Source organism: Chlorocebus sabaeus, chromosome 18 (assembly GCF_047675955.1).
Source record: "Chlorocebus sabaeus isolate Y175 chromosome 18, mChlSab1.0.hap1, whole genome shotgun sequence".
Taxonomy (NCBI): Eukaryota; Metazoa; Chordata; class Mammalia; order Primates; family Cercopithecidae; genus Chlorocebus; species Chlorocebus sabaeus.
The window spans coordinates 35,056,934-35,079,203 of NC_132921.1; the positions used below are offsets into that span (position 1 = coordinate 35,056,934).

The following is a 22,270-nucleotide window of genomic DNA, read 5'->3' on the forward strand; positions in this document are numbered from 1 at the left end:
TCATCCTCATTGTCTTCACTCTGAGTAGGCTGAGGAGTAGTTGGTCATGCTGTCTCACAGGTGGAAGAGGCAGACTAGGAGTCAGGCACATTCAGTGTAACTTTATGAAAATAAGTAATTTTTGCCTGACTTTTTTGCATTTTCATTTCTCTGAAAATGTTTCTCTGTGGTACCAATCCTCCTTACACCTTTTGCTTTAGTTTCAGTGCCCATGGCATAGAAGAATCTGTGTTATAAGTCAAAAGCAGCCTTGAATAACTGAAACCATATATATATATAGCTAGATTGTCCTATGTCATTTGTTTTCTGGCACTGCTTTTTCTGCATCTTCTTCCTCATCTGGAGCTGATTTAGAAGCACTGATCTCCATTATGTTGTCTTCTGTTAATTCCTCTGATGTGGTGTCTGTTAGCCCTTGAATTTCTCTAAAAAGATCCGTATCTTGAAACCTTTCACTCCCCCCTCCCCCCCCCCTTTTTTTTTGCCATATCCACAGTCTCTTATGATTTCCTCGATAGGCTCTGGTGTAAATCCTGTGAAGTCAGGCATATCTGTACACTGTTTTCTCCAGTAGGAATGTGTCATTTTGGACTTGATGACTTTCATGGCTTTTTTCTATAACAGCAATGGCATCTTCAATGGCGTAATCCTTCCACACTTTGGTGACACTCTATCAAAGTTGTTTTTCGTAGCACTGACAATCTTTTCCATGGAGTACTGTGTGTAATAAGCCTTAAAGGTTCCCACGACTCCCTAATGTAAAGGCTGATTTAGAGATGTTATTAATGTCCTCTGGGACAAGTAGATAACTTTGACACATTTGGTGTTGGAATCATGGGGTTATGGGTTACTAGGGGCATTGTCCAATATCAAAAGAACTTTAAAAGGCAGTCCTTTACTGGCAGGGTAGTTGACTTCAGGGACAAAGCATTGGTGGAACAAATCCAGAAAAAGGGCTCTGGCTGCCCTGGCCTTTTTGTTGTGGCAGCTGCTGTTTATCTTTTCCCTTCAAGGATTGGAGGTCAGCAGCCTTATAGAGAAGGGCAGTCCTAATCATAAACCTGACTGTAAATGCACAAAACAGTAGAGTTAGCCTGTCCTTTCCTACCTCAAATCCTGGTACTTGCTTCTCTTTTTGCTAATAAATGTCCTTTGTGGCAGTTTTTCCCCCTAGAATAGAGCACTTGTGTCTGCATTAAAATCCTGTTCAGGCAGACACCCTTTCTCCTCAATGATTTTCTTAATGGCACCTGGGAACTCATCTAGTTTGGTTGGCAGAAGCTCCTTTCCTGTTATCTTGACATTTCTTAAGCCATGCCTCTTTCTAAATTCTCAGACATCTTTTGCTTTCATTAAATTTTCCAGCTTTAGATCCTTCACTTTAATTTTGCTTTAAGTTGTCATATAATGACTGCGCTTTTTCTCAAACCATATGATAGTCTATAGGTACGCCTTTCTTTATAGCAATCCTGTACCCACATAAAACCTGCATTTTCAATATAAGATAAAAAGTTGTTTCACAGAAGGTGCAAGGTCTTCACACCTGCTGGCGTAGCTGCAGTGACAGCTTCACAAATTTCTTTTTTTTTTAAACAGTAGTTCTTACACTGGATTCATTTATCTTGAAATGGCGGGCAGCTGCAGCTGCAGACCTCAGTCTGCGGTACATACCAAGCAGTTGGAGTTTTTCTTGTAATGTCATGATTTTTCTCTGCTTCTTGGGAGGACTTTCAGCATCACTAGTGGTACATCATGTGGATCTCATGGTGTTAGTCAAGGCTTATGGTCTTGCACTACACATGGTGAAAATTACATGAGCTATGAGAGAGATCACTTTTTACCGTGATACTCAATTTACTGGAGAGAAGAACTGCTCATGCAGACATGATTAGCCCCACTCAGTGGATACCCGCAATACTTCCGCTCACCGTGATAGCAACAGGAGGTGGCGATGAAGTTATTACAGTAGTGCAGTATGTACTACCATTAATCTTATGTAGTTACGATTTAATACTTCATCTGAATGTTTACATTTCTCTTGACTGTAAATGGCTCCATGTATGGTCTGTGTTTGTGTAAGTTTTGATCCATTTTAACTTTTTATAGTAGATTTTTGTATTTCATGGTGGTAAATGATAGGCTAGTATCTACATATCTTTTATGCATTTATAACATACCTTTTCTTAGTTTTTTTCAGTGTTTCTAGGCTACCTGGTTTTTCTGAGTTTTTTTTTTTCAGATTGTCTCAGATCTCCAAGACATTTTGCAATGTTTCTTGAGTAAAATCTGTGTATAAGTGGACCTATACAGTTTAAACCCATGTTGTCCAAGGGTCAATTGTATAGCTGTTAGAACAACCATTTTGTCAGTGCCTCATGTAAGTTTGTGTTGGCTGTCATTTGGGCTCTCAATTTTTGTCCTCAAAACAATACCCCTTCCACCCTCCATCCACGAACATTTGCCTACATGTACTTGCAGAGGCTATCTGCATGTACACTTCTGCATAGACCCTTCTAAGCTTACATCTTTGGTCACTTGCAACCTCCTGTCTTCTGAAATTTACAATGTGTGTTGACATGTTGAAGCTTTTGAGAAGTTCTTCAGTAAAGAAGTCTGTTTAGTTTATTTAGGAACTTCTTAATATGTTTGTCCAGCTCCTTTTTAATTTTTTTGAATTGTAATTTACATTGCTAAAAAGCACAAACTTTAAATGTTCAGTTCTGTGAGTGTTTTTGAGATAGAGTCTCACTGTCGCCCAGGGCTGCTGGAGTGCAGTGGGACGATCTCAGCTCAGTGCAACCTCTGCCTCCTGGGCTCAGGTGATCCTTTCAAGTAGCTAGGACTATAGACATGCACATGGCTAATTTTTTTCTGTATTTTTTGTAGAGAAAGGGTTTCGCCATGTTGCCCAGGCCGGTCTTGAACTCCAGAACTCAAGCGATCTGTCCGCCTCAGCCTCCCAAAGTGCTAGGATTATAGGTGTGAGCCACTGGGCCTGGCCAGTTCTGTAAGTTTTGGTAATTTGTACTCATGTGTGATCACCTCTCAAACAAGATAGAAAACATTCAGGAATTCAGTGGATTTACAGGAGCGAGGGAATAAAACAAAGATAGAGAACACTTTTATCACCCTAGAAAGGTACTTTGTGCTTCTGTCCAAACATTTCCACTTCTCTTCCTCAGTGCCTATGAGACGATCATTTTGACTTGTCATTAGATTAGTTTTGCCTGTTGTAGGAAGCCATGGATGAAATCAGTCTATATTTTTTTGTCTTTTGCCCAGCATGTTTTTGAGACTGATCCATGTTGTGGAGTGTATAAACTCATTCATATTTGTTCCTGAGCAGTGTTCCTTTTTATGAGTACACTATCATTTTTTGTTTTCTTTTGGTATTTTGACTGTTTTTAGTTTTGGGCTATTATTAACATGGCTACTATGAACATTCTTGTACAGGTTTCTTTTTGTGGACATATATATTTATTTTTCCTGAATGTGTGATACAGGGTAGATCTATGTTTAACTTTTTGGAACTTGACGGTTTTCCAAGTGTGCTGTACCATTTTATACTTCCATTTCGGTGGAATATGAATGTTCTAGTTGCTTGATGTGGTAGGCTGAATCATGGTCTCCAAAGATATTCAGGTTCTAATCCCAAGAACCTGTGAATGTTGTTTTATATGACAAGAGACTTTACAGATGTGATTGAGTTAAGGATCTTGAGATGGGGGATTATCCTGGATTATCTGGGTGGGCTTTATATGGAATGCCAAGAGCTCTTATTAGAAGGCTGTAGAGGGAGGTTTGAATGCAGAAGAGAAGGCAGTGTGACAATGTAAGCAGAGATTGGAGTGATGTGCTCTGAAGGTGGGGAAGGGAGCACAAGCTAAGGACTACAGGTAACCACTGGAAGCTGAAAAAGGCAAGGACAAACTTCTCCTCAGACACTCCAGGAGGATCAGTCCTGCCAACACTGTGACTTCATTGAAACTGATTTTGCTAAATTTGTGCTGTGATTGTGATTATTTGTTACAGCAGTAATGGTATACTAATACATCCACATCCTCGCCAACATTTAGTAGTGTCAGAAAATTTTTAAACCATTCTAGATGGTGTGAAATGGTATTGCATTATGGTTTTAATTTGCGTTTTCTTGATGATTGGTGATACTAAATACCTCTTAATGTGCTCCTGTATCCTCTTTTATGAGATGTCTGTAATTTGTTCTTTTTCTGTTTAACAAAAAAGCTGAGGTTATCTTTTTCTGTGATTTTTAAATTTTGATGATTTACATTATATAAACAGTATCCCTTATCCAAAATGCTTGGGACTAGAAGTGGTTCAGGTATTTTCCAATTTTTAGAATATTTGCATTATAGTTGTATACTACAATGACCATTGTTTTTTGGGTGTCATGTTGGTACTCAAGAAGTTTCAGATTTTGGAGCATTTTAGATTTCAGTTTTCAGATTTGGGATGCTTGGCCTGTATTTCTTTTTCTTTCTTTCTTTTTTTTTTTTTCCTTTGTTTCTTTTTCTTGAGACAGGGTCTTGCTCTGCCTCAGCCTGGAGTGCAGTGGAGTGATCTTGGCTCACTGCAGCCTCCACATCCCTGTGCTCAAATGATCCTCCCACCTCAGCCTCCTGAGTAACTGGGAGCACAGGCACGCACCATGCCCAGCTACTTTTTTGTTTTTTAGTAGAGATGGGATCTTGCCATGCTGCCCAGGCTGATCTTGAACTCTTGAGCTCAAGCAGTTCACCTATTTTGGCCTCCCAAAGTGCTGGGATTACAGGTGTGAGCCACCATGCCTGACTCAACCTGTATTTCTTTTATGGTTAGTGCTTTTTATGTTTTAAGGTTATGAATGTATTCTGTATTTTCCTCTAAGAGCTTAAGATTCTGTTTTCTCGCTGAAGATGGTATGCACTTGTGGTTGAGGCTTATTATTTTCCATGTTGAAAAGTTGTTGCAAACTATATTGACCTTGTGCTTTACTGGAAAATGAGTTGACTGTATATGTGTGGGTCTATTTCTAGACTTGTTCTGTTCCACTGATCTTTTTTTCTTGTGCCTACTCTATACTCTTGATTACTAAGTCTTTTTAGTAAACCTTGAAATAAGGTGGTATGAGGCCTCCAATTTTGTTTTTCAAGAATGATTTGGTTATTCTAGTTTTTTTTTTGTTTCCATATGAATTTTATATCGTATGACTTTCTTAACTCTGCTGGAATTTTGGTAGGGATTGCATTGAATCCATATATCAAATTGGAAAGAATGGACATTTAAGCAATATGAGTCTTCCAGTCTATGAACATGGTCTCTCTTTGTTCAGTGTTTTTCATTTTTCTTAGCAATATTTTGTAATTCTTAGTGTTGAGATCTTGAGTATCTTTCTTTAGATATGTAGAAAATATCTGTTGTTTCAAGCATATTTCTTGAAATTTCGTTTTCCAAATGTTTTTGCTTGTAGGTAGAAATAGCTTTTGTATGTTGAATTTGCCTCTTGACCCTTTATCTTGAAACCTTGCTAAATTTACTAATTCCAATGTTTTTGTAGATTCCATGTACTATTCCATGGAGACAGTCATATCACTGTAGAATAAAGTCAGTTTTATTTATTTCTTTCCAGTCTATCTTTTCTTTGTTGCCTAGTTGTCCTGGCTAGAACATCCAATGCATTACTGAATAGAAAGGGTAACCGTGGATATCCTTGTCTTATTCCCAGTTGTAAGGGAGAGATTTAATGTTTCTTCATGACATATGATGCTAGCTCTAGGTTTTTAATAGATATCCTTTTCAGATTGAAGAACGTTCTTTTAGTGTTGCTGAGAGTTTTAAATTATAGATGAGTGTTGAATTAACATTTTCAAATACCTTTTTTCTTGCTCATTTGAGAGAATCATAGGTGTGTTTTCTCCTTTGTACTATAAATGAGGTGCTTGATTTTTGAATGCTAAACCAGTTTTTCTCCTTGGGATAAATCCTGCTTGGTGATGATGACCTTTTCTCTTACGTTGCTGGATGTGATTTGCTAATGTTTTGTTAAGGGTTTTTGCATCTAGTAGTAACAGACCTTTGCTGTGTATTAGTACGGGATCTTGGGTCCAAGCCAGTTTGTTGTCCCTTTTAAAATATCAGACAGCTGTCGTTTCTCATTCCTCAGCATCTGTGTACCTTTGTCTGGGACTGGTGGTAGCAATGTTCCCTCGCTTCCCCTGGCAGTAGAATGTGGTGGTTATTGTTACAGAGTGAAAGGTATGTTTGTGTGTGGGAGATGGGCGAGTAAGTTGTGCTCCACACATCCCCCAACTCAACAGCACATGTCTTTTGCTCTACTTTTCCCCTTGCGGCAGGGAATCTTTGCTTGCCTTTGGGTTTGGTAGACTTTCCTGCATCTCCCGTCATAGTTGAAGGCATTTGCTTTATACGAGATGCCACCAAGTGGAGAGGAAGGAGCTCTCTCCCATTTTCTGCCTTTTTTCAAGAGCACTCAGTTGAGGCCCTTGGAAAAGAGCTTGCGAATGAGTGCAAATTCTCTTTTCTGTCTGGGGCTCCCAGGAATTCTTAACTGTTGTCCTAGCTTGGCTTTTCGTCCTTACTTTTATCTTTAATATTCAGCAGGTTGACCATGATTGTGTTTTCTTTCCATATGTGGGTTAGTATCTGTCATCTCTTGAAAAGTTTGTGACCATTGTCTCTTCATACATTTTTTTGTTCCCCATTCTCTTTCATCTTCCTCTGGCACTCCAATTAAACCCAACTGACATTTGGTTTTGGATATTCTGAGTTTTTTCCCTACACTGTTTTTTCCCTCTTTGTGTTTTAGTTTGCATACTTTTATTTGGCCTGTCTGCAAGTTCACTGCTTATTTCTCTTAAGCCCATCTAATGATATCTTTAATTTCTAATACTGTATTTTTCATTTCTAACATTTTCCTGTGATCCTCTTTTGTAACTTTGATGTCTGTGATGAAATTTTTTCATTATTCATGTTGCCATCTGTTCCATCAGCTTCTTTAGAATTTTTATTATAGTTATCTGATTTTATTCATGTTTTGACTGTTTGCTACTTCCTGTATCTTGTAATTTTTGAATGAATGCTGAACATTTGTATAAAAACAATGGAGATTGAAGTAAATAATATTTACCTTTAGAAAATGGTCCATCATTTCTTGTGTTGTCCAAGTGTGATTTTGGATCTCATTTTGGTTTATAGCTGAGCCATCAGCTTTCTGAACCATGAGAGATTTCTCTATAGCTCAGCTATCAATTTCTTGGTCATTCTTACTTTCTTTCTCTCCCCCCACCCCCTCTTTCTCTATTCCTGTCTCCAAGCTTTTGTGCCCAGTGAGAGATCTTTCTGCTCTTAATACCTTCCAGAGGTTTCTTTTAGCAATCCTACCCTGTCTTCAAGTTCACTGCTCATTTCAGCCTTGGTAGGTCAATGTCCTGAGTATCTGGGTGAAAGTTTTTCTCATCTCTTCTGTCCTACCCCAGCCCTTGGCAGCTCAATGTCTAGAGTCTCTTGGGATCATCTTTTTCTCACCTTTCTTGCCTATCCCTCCCCACCACCCCCCATTGAGAGGGTAGATTGTTTGCATTTGTGGGAGATCTTAAGCTCCTTAAGGGATCTCCCTCAGCTTTCCAGCCGTGTTCCCCAACCTTTGACATACTTTTGCAAGTACTTAGTGGAAACCTATGGGAATGAGTGGTTGGGATGGATGCAGTCTTGCTCTGTGGGATCCTTGCAATTTAATATGTCATGTCAGTGCACATGTAGGCTGGTTTCTTCTTACTTTCATTCATGGCAGGATTATTCCTCATTAGCCACTCCACCAGGAAAGAGACCATGCAGCCTCTCTTCTCTCAAGGCTCTACACTTTGGAATTTAGTTCTACTTAGGCTACTTTGTATCCTTAACTCTCTGGTTCAGAGAGACCATGATTTTGTAGCTTATCTGGCTAGTTTTGATTATTAGAATGAAAGTGATGCTCTGTTGTAACTTTCTACATCCTAATCAGAAGTGGAATTCCTTCTGTGGAATACTTTAAAATACATAGTCTGATAATATATACCTGACACATTTTCTGTTGTTTCATTCTGGTTGATTTTTCTCAGGGCTAGGTTTCTAAATTTTTCCCATTCTTCTCAAATCTTAACTCTCCATCTCTGTCCTCAAGTGGTACGTGATCTTGTGAAATAAAGTCGTAAAATTATTTCAACTCACAGGTTTATAGTTGTAGAATACTTACTAAAATGGAATGAGATTATTTTGGGGGATAGGATGCAGTAGTTCTTGGTAGTCCAAGACTCTTAATAAAACAACTAGAAAAGCCAGGTAATTTACAAATTTATATATTTAGATAGAGAACAGTGAGTGTAAAAATGATTAAAGAAAGCAAAATTTTGCAACCTGGGGGAGTACCTTTCACAAGTGAGCTGAGAGAGGTCTGCAGCTGATCGTTGTTTTTCCTGGGTCCAGACTAGAGGAGGCCTTTGGGCTGCAGCCTGAGTGGCAGATTGGAAATATGAGGGGGCTTTAAACACAGAGAACCCCCTCAATATATTCGCTAAATTCCGTAGTTCAACTGGGTGGAAGAGATAAACCAGAATCTCAGAAAAGGAGATTGGGATATTTTCTAGTCCTGCGGTGTTGAGATAAAGATTCTCTAGGGGAAACGACTTGAGAACAATAGGTGAGAGTTGAAAGCGTTTGAGGAAGTGGTGAATACACACTGATGATTTTCAGCACACCCAGTTTCTTCCCCGTAGACATTTGCTAAATTCTGAAGCTGCTTAGGCTAGAGAGCTAAACCAGAAATCTCTTTAAAACAAAGCAATTCTTATAGTATCTAGGTACCTAGAAGATAAGCATCTACTAGCTTTTGAAATAAAAGCTCAGCAGAGTCTCATCCTAGGAACAGGGACAAACCAGAGGTAGTCTCGTTCATAGCAAAACTGCTTCTCAGCAGCGTTCTATGATTCTGGCATTATAGAGGAAGTAGTAAAAGTATATTTATGAAATTGTGTTAAGTGAAGGATGAATAAGGAAGTATCTAGGGTAACCACTAAAAGAAAAGAATGTAACAAATGAATACAGACAAAAATTGGATATAGAATATGTGATAAATTCAAAAGACAAGAAAGAAAATATAAAACAAGCAGACAACTAAATTAGCAATTACATTACATGGAAATGAGCTAAATATTCCAAGTAAATGGCAAAAATTATCAGACTAGACAAATAATAATTACCTAAATATAAGTACCTAGAAAGATTGAGAGAAAATGATGGGAAAGGATATACCATCCAAATACTAACTGAAGGAAATAAGTGTGGCTGTACTAATCAGGCAAAGGAGACTTTAATACAATAAACACTAGTAGAAAACAAGAACTACATTTTATAGTGTAAGCGGATTGATCCACCAGAGTTATCACAATCCTTAATCTGTACCCAGTAAAACAGCCCGGACATCTATAAACCAAACATTTTATTTTGAACTAAAAGAAACAGACAAATATGCCATCACAGTGGATGCAGGTATATAGGACGTACATACATCACAATTAGCAGGCTTGATCTAATTGTCATATGTAGAACATTGAAACTATTAATGTTGGTATTAACCATCTTTTCCCTTGCACATGGAAGTTGTATTAGAATTGACCATAATCTGGGGCCATAAACAAAGCCTCAACAAATATCATTGATTTTAATAATTGAATATGTTGTTTGTATTATAGTAAATAAAAATAACCAAAAATAACTAGAAAATTCCCAGCTGCCTGGAAATAAAATACTATGCTTATGAAGAACATATGGCTCAAAGAAGAAATTATGATGGCTATTAGAAAATATTTTAAACTGATTGAAAATGAAGATGAACTACAATGATCTGGAATGCTGCTGCTGAAATGCTAAGATGAAATTTATAGCCTTAAATCTATGCATTGGAAAAGAAAGCTTTTTTAAGGAGGTAGAAAAGGAATAGGAAATCAAACCTAAAGACAGCAGAAGTAAGGAAATAATGAAGACAAGAGCAGAAATTAGTGAATAGAAAGTAATTCCTACATAGAGAAAATTGACAAAGCTAAGAAAAAGTTGGTTCTTTGAAAAGATTAATGTAATTGACCACTTAGCAAAACTGATCAAAAGAGGATGGGGAGGGGGAGAGAGAACATAAATTTAAATATTAGGAATGAAAAATGTCACATTACTACGGATCCTACAGTTGTTAAATAGAGGTGTTTATGAACAGTTTATAGAGAATATGGGATAGGGAGAGTAGGCAGAAATTTTGAGTAGTTAGGGCTGGACCATTCAATATGGGTAGGCAATAGCTTTGTGTTACTATTGAGTAGTTGAAATGTGGCTAGTCCTAGTTGAGTTGTCCTGTAAGTGTAAAGTACTCAACAGATTTTATAAACTTAGTATGAAAATTTTTTTTATATTGATTGCATGTTGAAACGATGGCATTTTGGATATATATATTTGGGTTAAATACATCATTAAAATGCCACCTGTTTCCTCTTACTTTTAAAAATGTCACTAGAAAACTTAAAGTACATATGTGGCTCATATTACATTTTTATAGAGGTTGTTATATTGGCTTTAAGATAGGTACTGTTATCCCTGTTTTACAGCTGAGAAAACTGAGGTGTATAGAGGTTGCCATGCAGCTAGTAAGTGTCATCCTTGGGATTTGAACTTGGCCAACTGGCTTCAGAATCTGTTCTTCGAAGCATTACACTGTGTGTTCTTAAAGGATATTAAGTCATTTTACTATTATTTTTTGTAAATATTGAAGGATTTTTAGTAGTAGGGCGACATGCAGTATGCATTTTAGAAAGCTGTTTGCATCAAAGAAAGAAGATGGAGACTGAAAGACTAGTTAAATGATTTGTAGATTGAGAAAGCAGTTGGAGCTAAATGTGTTATTCTAATGCTATCTAATGGACTAATTTGTCAGGCACAGATAGCTCCGTTGATTGTATAAAGAGCTCAGCCTTTAATGGCTCTATATAGGTCTCTAGATTAGCTCCAGATTGTTATGTGCAACACAGTATATTGACACAATTAAGTACTTGTTCTCTGGCATCATGCTGCTTGATTCATATCCTAGTGTTGGCACTTAAAAGTTGGGTTATCATGTTGTATTGCTATAAATTGTCCTTTGCATTGATGACACCTTTCTCGCTAATCATCCACATTTTTCCTCCGTTTGATAACTCCTTTATATGTATTTCTTAGAATTTTTTTTCACTTGGCGGTTTCTGAGCTCTCCCATATACCAGCATTTCACTACCATGTGACCAATTTGATCTCTGTGCTAAGCCTCAGACCTTTGTTTCTACCTGCTTATTGGGCACCTCCTGGAGTTTCATAGTCACAGCAAATGTAGCTTGAGTAACACAACACTTATGTTCCCCAAATACTTCTTATTTTGGCCAATTGTATTTTCATTCAACTGGTTTTTCAAGCAAGAACCTGTAATTTGTAACTTTTTCTTTATCAACTCTGTTCCTTCTATCTCCCTAATATCTATTCTTTCCTTTTGTGTATTGCAATTCTCTGCTGGTTGATCTCTCTGCCCTCAGAAATTTACCCCTTCTCCATTCCCCACTGCCAATACCTTGCTACAAAGGGTTTCTCTTCTTCTATCCATCCCAGCTCAAAAGTGTAGTCTGCAGATGAATAACATAGATAGGATTTGAGAATAAACAGGTAAATACAAGCACAATAGATGGGCCAAAAAAAAAGAAGAGTAAAAGAAAATTGTTGAATGCAAGAAGGAATGAATAAATGGCAAGCTGCCAAGGAAGTGCAAATGTTTCCTCAGGAAAACCTTTCCTGACACCTAATGCAAAGTTAGGTGGTGTTTCTTTGTGTACCTGTAATTCCCATTGCAATTTCTCTTATTTGTCATGTGTATTTTGATCATGGCAGTCTTCTTCACTAGTCATTGACCATCCTGAGAAGAGGGAATATTTAAAAAAAAATTATTCTTCCATGTGGTACAAACCAAAATAATGGAATTATGGAGAGTTTAGAGCAGGAATGCAGTTTGTGTACATTGGAAATGAATCTTAGCATATAATCTATGAAAATTAGCCAGTTCTTTGATGGGAAATAAATTTGCATCTTGTGTTAGGATTTTCTTTAACGTTAAAAATATGTGCAAAGTGAGTTTAAAAACTATTGTCTGATCATTATGATTATTAAGGAACAAACTAATGAAAATGTAAGCATCATTGTTTTCATAAAGATACACTTTGAAAACTACAATTTCAGTATTTGGGGTGTGTGATGTGAAGACTAGAGACCTCTTTACTTTCTAAAAAGGATGCTTTTGGGAACTTTATTAAATATGACAAATTGAACACATGTGTTTTCCTTTATCCTACATCTCACTAAAATTGAAGGCAAAGGAAAGAAAAGAAAAGCATAAGAGCTAAGGAATGAGAAAGGAAACAGCATTAAAAGGAGAGGTTACCCAGATCTTGGAATGTGAATCACATGTAGAAATGTCTTAACTGATAGAGCAATACTAGTAAGGCTGAAGTCTTAAGTTCCATGAGAGACTACAGGGAAAATAGGGAAGAAAATAATTAAAGAAATAATAAAAAATAAAACTCTTAGAATTGTAGTATCAATTAAGTGCTCAGAACAGTTGATGAGAAAAAGAATAAACACTGCATACCCTCTTAGAACATTATGAAGTTTCAGAATCACAGAGGAGATACTAAGAGCTTCTGGAGCGAAAACGTTTTTAAACCCCAATTAAAGAATCAGGAATAAAAGTTACATAGTACTTATCAGTATTAGTAGTGGAGTCTAGAAAATTGAGGGGATGGTGCTTTCTAAATTCTCTGGGAACTGATAAGGAATGACCTACAGAGAATTAAGCAAAAAAAAAAAATTCAAGATATACAAAATCAAGGATTATTATGCTACTTTTGTACAGGAATAGGGTGGTGGGAATGTGGATAACTGTGTGTACACATGTTTATATTTGTAAAATGATGCTGAATAGACAAAACAGCTTAATAAAAATGATTCCTATGGAAGAGAAAAGACAAGGTACAATTCCTTAAATTGGGAAGAGAAATGATCTGACTTTACTCACTATGCAAATTGTTATTTAGATGAAAATGAAAAAAATATGTGTTAAAAAATTTCTCTCAAGGGCAGGTAAAACCAGACAACAGCTTTTCTCTACAGACTCTGTTTGCCATGGTTTTTTCTTTATTCTTGATTACTTCACACTTGATGCATTTTCCCTTCTTGTAACTGTAGATTTTGCCTCCTGATAGTTATGAAAGTTTAAAACCTGGGGGAGAGTGAGCTTACAAATTTTCAATGTATTTTTGTATAGTCTTTTGAGAGTAGATTGAAGTTCTAAAAAGTGAGAAAACCTTTTTTTGTGAAAATATTTTAATTGACACTATTAAGAGTTTAAAATAGTATTGGTAGTGAAAAATTGTTAAAAGTATCTGATTTTACTTGCAAAATTACTGTATTTTCCCACAAGAGGCGTCCTTATAACATTCTTGTTTTTAGAAGAGTTTGTTTCCATAATTCATTTAAATTCATAAAGATAACATTTTCATGGGTGGAGAAGTCTGTTGGGAAAGTCATAATTTGAATTTCTGTCTCGTTTTGCAGTTTGCTTTCTATGATAAGTTGAAATTATTACTTGATGTTTGATGTTCAAGTTAGTCTCTACATTATCCTTTCAATATCTTTGCTAGGTTCGATACAAGAGGCTGTTTTCCTAGCGTGGCTTGCTGCCTTTGGTAAGAACATGTCGTCCATCTTGCCATTCACTCCGCCAGTTGTGAAGAGACTGCTGGGATGGAAGAAGTCAGCTGGTGGGTCTGGAGGAGCAGGCGGAGGAGAGCAGAATGGGCAGGAAGAAAAGTGGTGTGAGAAAGCAGTGAAAAGTCTGGTGAAGAAGCTTAAGAAAACAGGACGATTAGATGAGCTTGAGAAAGCCATCACCACGCAAAACTGTAATACTAAATGTGTTACCATACCAAGGTAAGTTTTGTTAGATCCCAAGTTTGATCAAATTGTGTCAAGGAATCTGAAGGAAAGTTACTGAATCTGTGTTCCTTTCAAGTTGCCTGTAAAAAGTGATGGTTAAAATACGACTGTTTTTAACCTTGTATAAATTTTTACTAGCTGACTTGTTTTATAAATTATTTTCTTGAATAGTGAGAAGGTTTAATCGAGCTAAATAAGATACTTAGATTTATTATCTTCATTGCCTAAATTTGTATGTTTTCCTTATTTCTGTGATTGAATGATATTTGAATAAAGAATTGAAGCTTTTTCTATCACTAACATAGTAGCAGCCTATAGTTTTCTCCTCCGTTGGTCAAAACGTTCATCAGTCAGAGGTGAAAAGAGGCTGCTCACTTTTTAATGAATTTTATATGATTTTTCTTTGCGTTGCAGCATTACTTCCAAGAAAGAATAATGTGTTAGAATTTTATATCGTTTTTCTTTGCGTTGCAGCATTCCTTCCAAGAAAGAATAGTGTGTTAGGTGGCTTCTTATATGTGGTAGGCATTAGTCAGAACCTGTTTTAAAGACCTGCCTCTTAGGTTAGGAGGACCTGTTACTTTAAAAGTCTGAAGTTTTCTGAGGATAAATTTAATCATTTACAGATAAGTACCACTGTCATAAGTATTGCTTTTTAATAAAGTGGCACATATTTTAAAATATGTTTTACTACTTGTGTACATTAAAGGTTTTGGGGGGAGTGTTAAGAAATGTTAGAATTCTCTAAAATGATTGTTTGCAGTGTCATAACGTGGGCTAGCATATAGCATGTGAAACCATTCTATTTGACTTTGAGAAGTACACTTTTGATGCTTGTAGATAACAGATCCCAATAACACCAGTGCAGCCTGTCTGGTTACAAATACTAACAGCAGAATGTTTCTTGCCTTGTTTGGTAGACCATCCATTTCTTTCCCTTACTTGTTTTATGTATATCTTAAAGATTGCTTTTTTTGGTTTGTTCATTTGTTTTACAAATGCTTATTGAGTGTTTGCTGTGTAGAGGCACTGTTTCTAGACATATGGGGGATACAGTGACTAACAAAACACAAAACTCCTGCCTTCCTAAGGGATAGAAATACACAATAAACAAGTAAACAAATTAATTATAATTTGATATGGTAATGAGTGCAAAGAAGACAACCAAATGCAGTGATATGATAGAATGAAGAATTAAAAAGCTCCTTTGGGTTGGATTGTGATGCTTGCGCAGAGCTTCGAGAAGCAGCAGCCAACTGAGGGAAGAGTCTTCTAGGCAGAGGGAAGAGCCAGGGTGAAGACACTGAGGTGAGCTTCTTGTATTAGAATATTAAAAGGAACCCTGTGTAGATGGAGGACAAGACTTGCCCAAAGCTTATGGAGGGCATCCTAGGGTGTGGTGAGAGTTTGAATGTTAGTCTAAATATAACAGGATGCAAGTAAATTTATTCTGATGGATTTTAAAGAGGATCTTACACATTTTTACAGATTTTTCTGGCTGCTGAAGTGTGGTATGTGTGTAGTAGGGTAGATGGAAGCAGGAAAATGAGGAGACTGTGAGGAATCTAAATGCAAGGTGATAAGAGACTGGACTGGCGTGGTGGCTGTGCTAGCACACGAAGTAAACAGATTTGGCCTGGGTTTTAGAAGTGGAACTGAGGACTTCCTGGTGAATGGGCTGAGAAGTCAAGCTGTATTTCATTCTTCATTGTGTAGTGTGTGGGATTTCAGTTAGGTAACCATTTATCATATGCCTACTACGTGCCTGGTGTGCTCCTCCTCACTGGAGTTAAGATACAGTGTTTGCTTTTAAACTACTTACTTTCTAGTAAGGGAGATAAACTTAAAAAAAGAAAAAGATGGTTTCATAAGGCTTGGTAGATGTTATAAAAGAGGTATGCTTTGGGCTATATCCAGAGGAGGCTTGTGGAAAGTTTCCTTCTGGAGGAATACTGTTGCTTTTGAGTTGAGCAGGGTAAAGGAGGAATTAGGAGAAGCCTGTTTCATCACATGTGGTGTGGTGGTGTGGAGATTGGCAGGTTGGGGAGGATTGGTGAAGTGTTCCAAACAAGTTGGGTGTCCTTAGAGTTTAAAGTAAGGGATAGCAAATGGCCAGTGTGTGTGTAGGTGGTAAGGAGTCACTGCATGCTGTGCCAGAGTTCACACTTAACCTGAGGGTGACTGGTGAGATTGGGGCCATTAAGTGCCTTAGGGTCTGAAGGCTCAGAAGTCAGATTAATTTGAAGTGCAACGTGGGTTGCAGTGAGAAAACTTATGAGGCTGTCAAGAATGGAGGTCAGGAGACTGGTATCACTTGATCGAAGGGAGCTGTGTGATACAGGCGGAGATAGAGCCATGTTTTTGCACAACTTCAATAAGGCTCAAGTTGCCATTGCAGTGAGGTTATCCACAGAGCAGAGCCTGAGAGAGTCTTATCTTTTAGGGAGGTACAACAGTACTAAAATTGGCCATTGCTGGTATTTAACCTGTGGAGGAGGTAACCTTAGTCATAGCTCTTTTCCTTATTTCCCATTCTTTTTACAGCCTCTTTTGGAGATAGAGATCTCTGAGAGCTCATATTCTAGAGCTGCTTCATCATTAAAAACATTTTTTTCTGCCCTTTCACCTGATTAATGAAGTTGAAGTGATAGTTCTCCATATCTTGTTTTTCACTATTAAAGTTTCCTTGAAGCATAGAAATTTGCCTAATTTGGTGGTTTTTTTAGATGTTGCAAAAATGGAGATTTGTTATTGATCATGGTCTATCAAAAAATTTTTAACTTTTTATACACTGTAGCTTGGTGCCATATATTTTATAAAGCTTATTTTTAGTAGTAGAACAATTAAATTGTGTCACATTATTAGTCATTTCTTAACAGCTAAATATTCTTAAATGTAAGAAATTTAGTTGGAATTCAGGGAGCTCATTTATATATAGAGTGTAAAAGATGGGAAGCGGCATGGAAAAAGGTCTGTTATGGATAAATCTAAACCTTAGCTTAAACAGAATTATTCAAAATGTGATACACAATGGATTTGTAAGCACGTTTACTCAGAATTTCAAATAAAATGTTAATAAAGTGCCTTTACAGTTTTATAAGCCAAAAAATACAACTCAGTTCGACTAATGAATAGGAAACAAATTGCTTAATTTTAAGAAATGGCAAATGTTTTCTGTTGAAATGTTTACTAAACAGTTCCTCCTCTCTACTCTCAGCCCCTTAATATTAGAGTGGGGTTAAAGTTAGGACAGAAACATAGTCCTGGCTTTGTGTACCTCCCACTCCCCTCATCTCATTACTCTTGTTGCCTCTGGCAGTTTAGAAGCTGTAGTTATAGATATGTCACTGTTGCTTCCTTCCCACCATTTTCTATGGTGACACAGAGTAATTTATAGGTAGAGCTTAACCTCAATAAAAGCTGCAGTGAGCTAAATAATAAAAAATTTCAGGAAGCTTTTTCATCTCAAGCATTTTTGAGTTCGAGGAATGGGAGACCACTTGGTCGTGAAGTCAGAATGGCAGTTGAATCAGACATAAGGAAAAAGCTGTCAATATATTATTATCCACAATAAAGCAAAATTGAAATTGCAGTGGGGATGGAGTTCTGTAAAGTTAAAAGTAAGGGACTTTGAAGTGTTAAACATTCTAAGTTATAAGTAAGGAGTGGAGTTCTGTAAAGTTAAAAGTAAGGACTATGGGGTCTAAAATGGCTATTATAATATTGATTATACATAAATGTATAGGAATGCAAAATTTATTTCCATAAGCATAAATTAAAAGGACTTTCCTAAGGTGGTACTCTGACCATGTAATCATATTTTTGATCTTTCATCCTAAGGAAATAATCAGAATATTGTCAGATTTCTGATGTTCATTTTAGTATCATTTTTTCTGTTTCCACCAGTCCATTGGAATCTGTATTGTTTTTAATATGAATTAGAAAAAAACCCAGTCCTAACCTTTAGTTTATTTAACTCTAATAAAGAACACTTTTTATACCACAATTAAACAAGGATAGCAAAAGACAAGTTTATACCACTCTCTTATAAACATAGATGCAAAAGTCATAAAATATCAGAAACTAGAATTCAGTGGTTTATTAAAAACAAAACCACAAAAACATAACTAGGCACAGTGACTCACGCCTGTAATCCCAGCACTTTGGGAGGCCGAGGCAGGCAGATCACCTGAGGTCAGGAGTTTAATACTAGCCTGGCCTTGGCAAAACCCCGTCTCTACTGAAAATACAAAAACTAGCTGGATGTGGTGGTGTGCGCCTGTAATCCCAGCTACTCGAGAGGCTGAGGCAGGAGAATTGCTTGAACCCAGGAGGCACAGGTTGCAGTGAGCCTAGATTGAGCCAATGCACTGCAGCCTGGGCGACAAGAGCGAAACTCCGTCTCACAGACACACACACACAAAAATGACTAGGTAATGTTTATTGTTGACATTCAAGGATGACAACTACAGGAAATCTGTTAGTATAAGATACCACATAATCATGTTTAAGAAGCACTTTATGATCCTCATGGATCTAGAAAGGGCTTTCTATAAAATTCACTATTCATATTAACAAATTAGAAATGAGTTTTCTTAGCTCGATAAAGCATACTTCTAAAAATGTTAACACTTAATTATGAAACTTTTTAGAGATTAATTGACCAAATTTTTAGTAATGAGTATGGATGACCCAGAAAAGTCCTGTAGTTTTTTTCCTAATATTTATATGTAAAAGTGTATCATTTTTATAGTCAGCACAATTAAATGTTTAAATAGGACTTTTGGGCAATTTGATTCTTGCCTTTTTATGACAAGACTATTCTTGTCTCTTTTCTTTGAAGTCAGTTTTTTCTGTTAAAGGGCATTTCTATTTTTTTAGCTTTCTCTTTTGATATTTGTATGTTTATGACTATTTTTGCTTTCAAAAAGTATATTATTAGCCAGACGTGGTGGTGTGCACCTGTAGCCCCAGCTGCTTGGGAGGTTGAGGCAGGAGGGTCACTTGAGCCCAGAAGTTCCAGGCTGCAGTGTGTGGTGATTACATCTGTGAACAGCCACTGCACTCCTTACCAGGCAACATAGTGAGAGGCTGTCCCTTTTAAAAAAAAAAAAAAGTTGCTTAAAAACATAAAGTAGCATGTACATAACTGCAAAATCAACCGTGATTATACAGTGGAAAAATCAGTCTCCCTCCCATCCCAGTTCGTTTGTCACCCGGTTTTCCTCTGTAGTGAACATTGTATTACTAGTGCCTCATGTATCCTTCCAGGATGTTTCTTTTTAATGCTGCCATTAACATTTGGATTTTGTTTTGCCTCTTACAAACTTTTTTTTTTTGAGACAGAGTTTCTCTCTCATTGCCCAGGCTGGAGTGCAATGGCACGATCTCGGTTCACTGCGACCTCTGCCTCCCAGGTTCAAGCAATTCTCCTGCCTCAGCCTCCCGAGTAGCTGGGATTACAGGCATGCACCACCACGCCTGCCTGATTTTGTGTTTTTTAGTAGAGACAGGGTTTCTCCATGTTGATCAGGCTGGTTTCGAACTCCTGACCTCAGATGATCCGCCCGCCTCGGCCTTCCAAAGTGCTGGGATTACAGGCATGAGCCACCATGCCTGGCCACCTCTTACAGACTTTTAAACATCAGAGTAATTGGTAACTTTATGCAGACTGTCTTGGAATAGAGCAAGTCTAATTAAAAAAACTGTCATATTTTATTTCTAACTTCATGTTCATACCCTTTTGCTTCTTTAGGTAACCAGGAATAGCTAAAGAGAAGTGTTTTTGAACCCAATCTGTGGTATTCTTCCATTTTTAAGCGAGTGCTTTTTCGTAATAGGATAATTCTTTCTTCTCATTCATACATAGCTGTGTGTGTGTGTCTGTCTGTATCGTAATATGTATGAAGCACTATGGTGGAGGGAACTCTGAATTTCAAGTTTGATAACCTGTTTTTGTGTCAGCTTCTTCAGTATTGGTGAGTGTAGATCCTGGGGAATCTGTACTTTTTACTATTCACAGCTGTGAAAGGCAGTAGTGCTATCTGAGTACTTTCACAGTATGACTTTTGGGTCCATTGAAATAATGTAAATGAGCTTCATAAGCTATAAAACATTATAGCTAGGAATATGATTTATTGCAAATATTCAGATATTCTAGGTCTTCGTTTTCTTTCCATTTTTGTTTTTCAAGAGAACTCACATTAAATTGTAGACATTAAAATGTATTGTCTCTGCTTAGAAAAAGTTTTTGCCAGGCAACATTGCATGATGTATAATTTAGTTTATTAAATGTATAAAATTTGTGGATAAAGTCAGAACAGCAAAACTTTATAAATATGAATTAGAACTTTGTGGTTATGGGGAATAGGAACCTCTTATCAGCCTTAGCATCCAGTTTGTCATACACTGTTTATAAATGTGAAAGCATTTGTAATGAGGTCGAGTATCACAGGAAACACACTTTGGAAGGCTTTTTGCTAAACCCTGGACCTTGTCTGGTGCCTGCATTTACAGTTAGGTATTTTGAGGGGGCTCCTACTCCAGGACCCTGGTATTCAAAGTCCCTTGTGTATATGATAGCTTCTTAAATGGTACATTTTTATCACTTACCTTACCAGGGAAAATACCTACCTGCGCTAAGACCTTTGTCCTTTTATAAAAATTACTGAATTATACCCAAATTAATCAATTTCTGTAATTTTATCATGTAACACCTGATGCAATGAACAATATACCCACTTTTCTTGTGCTATTAAATTAACATATTAGCTTCAGGAAAGAGAGTCAACCTCACTAAAATAGACGTTTTAAAAATTACAATAATCTTTTGTTTTCCCAACATCCTTGGTCTGTTTCCAGTCTTTTTTTTTTCAGATGGAGTCTCGCTCTGTCACTCAGGCTGGAGTGCAGTGGTGTGATCTCGCCTCACTGCAAGCTCTGCCTCCCGGGTTCACGTCATTCTCCTGCCTCAGCCTACTGAGTAGCTGGGACTACAGGCAACCACCACCATGCCCAGCTCATTTTTTGTATTTTTAGTAGAGACGGAGCTTCGCCATATTAGCCAGGATGGTCTCGATCTCCTGACCTTGTGATCTGCCCGCCTTGGCCTCCCAAAGTTCTGGGATTACAGGCGTGAGCCACAGGACCCGGCCATTTCCAGCCTTATCTGGAACCATTCAAGGATACCCAGGTTTTTGTTTTTTTTTTTTTTAAAGTATTTACCATCCAGCCCAAAATGTCATACCCAGGCCATTTTTATGTGACTACATTCTGGGGAAAAACCATACTGTTTACTCCTTCCCCTTCCTGTCTTGTGGTAGAGTCCTTCCAGGCCTGTGTGGTACTCACTGGCAATGTAAGTAAATGTATCACTATCCAAAGTGCCTGAGATAGACAGTACCCATACATGGACTGTGGAGAGGTGAGATAATAGTAAAACAGCAGTTTAGGATATCTTGCTTTAAATCTTCTCTTGTACTTGGGCTAAAATCAAAACGTCTCTTACAATCTGTTGTTTTCATTTCCTTTTTTTTTCTTTTCTTTTTCAATTTAGATATTTTCTGTTGATCTACTTTTGAGTTTACTGGTCCTGTTTTTGTGCTGTATTCAGTCTGTTAAGCCTACGTAAGTTCTTACTTTCAAATATTATATCCTTCAGTTATGGTATGTTCCTTCGATATTACAGATCCCAAATCTGTTGAAATTCTCCATCCATTTTGTCTATTTCCTTAATATATTTATAATAGTTACTTTAAAGTCTTCTGTATGGCAGTTCTAATGTCTGGATCATCTGTTGGTCTGCTTCTGTTATTGTCCATTATTTTCTTTCTCAAATTTTCATGCATTTTCATGTCATACAGTATTTATTGTATGCCATATATTGTGTACATTATGTAAAGTTCACCCATAAAGATCTTGCAAACAATGCTTTCCCCAGAGTATTTGACCTTTCCTACCTTTACCAGGTAGATAGAGAGGATGCTCACCTTAATCTAATTAGCAATTGAGCTGGGTGGGGCTAGACTGCCATTTTAATTTGGTTTAGTCTGCCACTGGATTATACCCTTTCTGCAAACAAAGCTTTCCAGGGATTTTGATTGAAAGCTTGTTAGACTGTCACCTAACCCCTGAAACACTGGGAAATTCACTTCTACTTTTTCGAAGTATGAGGTGACTTTCAAAGTATGAGCTCTTTAGCCTCAGCTTTAAGATCTGATGA

The 22,270-nt window shown here is 37.2% G+C and overlaps 1 protein-coding gene across 3 annotated transcripts in view; it reads left to right on the forward strand.

Moving 5' to 3' along the window:
* The window catches only part of SMAD2 (SMAD family member 2), an 89,411-nt gene that overhangs the window by 20,229 nt on the left and 46,912 nt on the right, over positions 1–22,270 (forward strand). For 2 of the 3 annotated variants that reach the window (XM_007974097.3, XM_007974098.3), the window contains one exon: positions 13,755–14,043. In XM_007974097.3, the coding sequence (XP_007972288.1) occupies positions 13,808–14,043 (236 nt within the window). In that variant the 5' untranslated portion in view covers positions 13,755–13,807. Of the gene's footprint in view, positions 1–2,984; positions 3,008–13,754; positions 14,044–22,270 lie in introns of those variants that run through there. The other variant, XM_073006332.1, reaches the window with a different exon arrangement.